At 35.1% G+C, this 3,824-nt stretch overlaps 1 protein-coding gene across 1 annotated transcript; it reads right to left on the reverse strand.

Annotated features, from left to right (window-relative positions):
* Positions 1-226: 226 nt before the first annotated feature.
* LOC115029032 (zinc finger protein 431-like) lies at positions 227-2,518 on the reverse strand. The gene is made up of 3 exons (XM_021166106.1): positions 2,485-2,518; positions 2,220-2,280; positions 227-1,436 (listed from the first exon to the last, which is right to left on the reverse strand). The coding sequence occupies exons 1-3, from the start codon at positions 2,516-2,518 to the stop codon at positions 227-229; spliced, it is 1,305 nt and encodes a 434-aa protein (XP_021021765.1).
* Positions 2,519-3,824: the final 1,306 nt, after the last annotated feature.

Genomic DNA, 3,824 nt, shown 5'->3' on the forward strand with positions numbered 1-3,824 from the left:
ATCTGTTCTTTTCTACATTAAGAGATAACTTGATATGCAAAAGCTTTACATTTCTTTTGTTCATATGGTTTCTCTACAATATGAATACTTTCATAATGATGAAGAATATAGAAATGTGCAAAGACCTTACCATGTTAAATACCTTCATAGGGTTCTTCTCCCAAATGATTCCATTTGTTTCAGGAGACTATTGTGATTTTCAAAGGCTTCACCACAGTGATTATATTCACAGGGCTTCTTCAGTATGATTCTTTTTATGGTACTGGAGAGTACTGTGATATGCAAAGGCTTTACCACAGTGATTACATTCATAAGGTTTCTCTCCAGTATGTGTTCTTTTATGCAAGACCACAGAGGATCGATGGGTAAAGGCTTTACCACATTGATCACATATATAGGGTTTCTCTCCAGTATGTGTTCTTTTATGATATTGGAGATTACTGCTTTGTGCAAAGGCTTTATCACATTGATTGCATTTGTAGGGTTTCTCTCCAGTATGTGTTCTTTTATGCATTTGGAGACTATTGTGTTGTGAAAAGGCTTTATCACATTGATTACACTTGTAAGGTTTCTCTCCAGTATGAATTCTTCCATGACTTTGAAGATGACTATGAGATACAAATGATTTACCACACTGATTACATTTATAAGGTTTCTCTCCAGTATGTGTTCTTTCATGTATTCGGAGATGACTCTGTTGTGAAAAGGCTTTATCACATTGATTACATTTGTAGGGTTTCTCTCCAGTATGTACTACTTTATGTGTTCGGAGATGATTTCTTTGTGCAAAAGTTTTTCCACACTGATCACATTCATAAGGTTTCTCTCCAGTATGTGTTCTTTTATGCAAGACCAAAGCAGACTGATATGCAAAGGCTTTACCACATTGATCACATTCATAGGGTTTCTCTCCAGTATGTGTTCTTTTATGCAAGACCACAGTAAAGTGATGTGCAAAGGCTTTACCACATTGATCACATTCATAGGGTTTCTCTCCAGTATGTGTTCTTTTATGCAAGACCAAAGCAGACTGATATGCAAAGGCTTTACCACATTGATCACATTCATAAGGTTTCTCTCCAGTATGAGTTCTTTCATGTGTTCGGAGATGTCTCTGTTGTGAAAAGACTTTATCACATTGATTACATTCGTAGGGCTTCTCTCCAGTATGTGTTCTTTTATGTCTTTGGAGATGAATCTGTTGTGAAAAGACTTTATCACATTGATTACATTTGTAGGGTTTCTTTCCAGTATCTGTTCTTTTATGTATTTGAAGACTACTATGACATGCAAGAGCTTCAATATGTTCAAAGCCTTCAGAGGGTTTCTCTTGAGTTTGAATTTCTTTATGCTTGTGAAGATGACTGTGATATGTGAAGACTTTATCATATTGTGTATATTCACAGTGTTTCTCTCCTGCATGACGTCTTTGGTGCCTGCAATAATAATTAGAACATGTAAAAGTTTTATCACACTCATTATACTGATGAATATTTTTTATGTGTACAAATTAATTTTATAATTTGGTCTAATTGTAAAGTAGAATGAGATCTTAAGGCTTTATCACATTGTTTACAGTCTTGATGTTCCCCTTCATTGTGGCTTGTTTTGCATCATTAGAGATAACTGTGATGGTAAGGGCATTTATTACATGGCTCACATTTATACTAGACTTTTTCTATATTAAGTTTGTCAGATATTTGAAGAAAACTGCAAGAATTCACAGATTTACCACTCTACATTCATAACTTTTCTTACACTGTGAGTCATACAATATTGGAAAAGTGAAGGACAAACAGAATTTCCATATTCCTAACGCTCATAGCAATTTTCTGCAGTATATGTTTGAGGTTGTGTTCCAAATGAAGTTGAAAAACTAAGTGATTACAAACTTGTATCACATTCTGAAAGTCTCCTCAAAGTCGGGACTACCAATAGTTCTACAAAAGAAAGATACTCTGTTTCTTTCAATATCCCTATGGTCATATGGCCTGTATCCATTATGACATATGATATACCTATTAAAAGAATAATAAAGGGTTTTGACCTTGTATTCACACAGCTTGACTATTTGTTCCTCATAGACATGAAGTATAAGGTAGGGACTAAGGTTTCTCTACAACATTCTTAACTCTCATAAACTTCCCCTCTCATTAAACATAGCAATTTTTCTTCAAAAGCACATTTGAATCAGGTTTCACAAAAAAAAAAAAAATTACCTTCCATGTCTTCTACCACTTTGACAATATTCTTCAATATTATGGTCTTCCCAATTGTATCCTAAAATGTAGTACCAGAAAATGTGTGATATATTGAAAATTAGTCAGTAAGCCATTATCTACAGTGAATCTTAGAAAATGCCTTTGTTCACCTTGTTGTTCCTTATTCTCATTCAAGATGACAGAAGAGCATCAATAATCAAGAAACAGCTGTAACCCCTCCCTGCCCCCTTATTTTAAAACTCAGAGGAAAATTCAGGTTTACCAATAGTGGTGAGATTCCTGTAGGTGTCCAGCATCACATCTTTGTAAAGTCTCTTCTGAGATGGATCCAGCAAGGACCACTCCTCTCGAGTGAAGTGTACATGCACATCATCAAAGGTCAATGAATCCTAAAATCCCATACATGTGTACAACACAAAGCATGATAGTGATAACACTGTAAGGAATACTTCATTGACAATATATTCATATAATTCTGGTGATTTGCATACTTAGTCCATGATAGAGAAATCCTGCTATAATCATGAAATCATTTTAGAAGAAAACCAAATTATGAGGTTCACCTGCCATTGCTGTGCCATTTGAACAGCAAATAGCCTAATAAACAAAATGCCACTTAACAGAGAGACAGTGACACAGACAGACAGATACAGAAAGGGAGGGAGGGAGAGAGGGAGAGAAAGAGGGAGAGAGAGAGAGAGAGAGAGAGAGAGAGAGAGAGAGAGAGAGAGAGAGAGAGAAGCAAACAGATTAGCACCACTGAGAAATCAATATAAACAATTATGAACTACAAAAAACTATGAACAAGCTGGGTATAGTTGTTCATGCCTTCAACTGCAGCACTCACCAAGTAGAGGCAGGTATATCTCGTTGACTTGGATGTCAGCCTGGCCTACTAAACAAGTTCCAAGAAAGCCAGCAATACCTATTTCAACCCTGTCTCTGCTGCAAAAATCATCAAAAAAATAAAAAAACCCAACCCCCCAAAAATAAAACAAACAAATAAACAAATAAACCCAACAACCAAAAAAAAAGGAAGAATGAAAAGAAAGAAAAAGAACAAAAACCAACCAACCAACAAACAAGAAAGATAGAAAGAAAGAAAGAAACTCAGAGGGTTTTACTGAACTTCCTACAAAGAATTAAACATTCACTATAGTACTGTATTTATAGTCTAGGAACATGATATTCCCCAGGTTAAACTCTAACATTAATAAGATCTTACTTTTAGGCAATAGATGTTTAAAGTAATAATGAACAAATGAAAACATGTAAATGTTGATCATAAATAAACAACTTAGTGCAAGAGAGATGGCTCAGTGTTTTATAGCTCTTGTTGGTCTTAGATATAGGAGGACTCAATGGCCGGTACTCAGAACTATTCATTACTCTAAGTTCAGGAGTTCCAGGGCCATCTTTTGAGTATTGTGAGAACCAGACACACAGAGGTACACATACATTCAAAATTATCAAAACAAAAACATGTAGGAAGAACGTCTCACTCTTAAAAATCAAGTGAATCAGAAGGATCAAGCAGTATTAATATCATGAATACATGTCATCACGGGAATTAGAATAATACACTCTGGTAAATTTCATTAT

The sequence above is a fragment of the Mus caroli genome, chromosome 7 (genome assembly GCF_900094665.2).
Source record: "Mus caroli chromosome 7, CAROLI_EIJ_v1.1, whole genome shotgun sequence".
NCBI lineage: Eukaryota > Metazoa > Chordata > Mammalia > Rodentia > Muridae > Mus > Mus caroli.

Bases quoted from the DNA above. Each gene is read 5' to 3' on its own strand.
- LOC115029032 (XM_021166106.1), bottom strand. From the start codon at position 2,518: ATGCTGGACACCTACAGGAATCTCACCACTATTG. The intron at 2,281-2,484 runs GTAAACCTGAAT...ACTACATTTTAG, and splicing joins CAGGAATCTCACCACTATTG to GATACAATTGGGAAGACCAT. The intron at 1,437-2,219 runs GTAATTTTTTTT...TTATTATTGCAG, and splicing joins AGTGGTAGAAGACATGGAAG to GCACCAAAGACGTCATGCAG.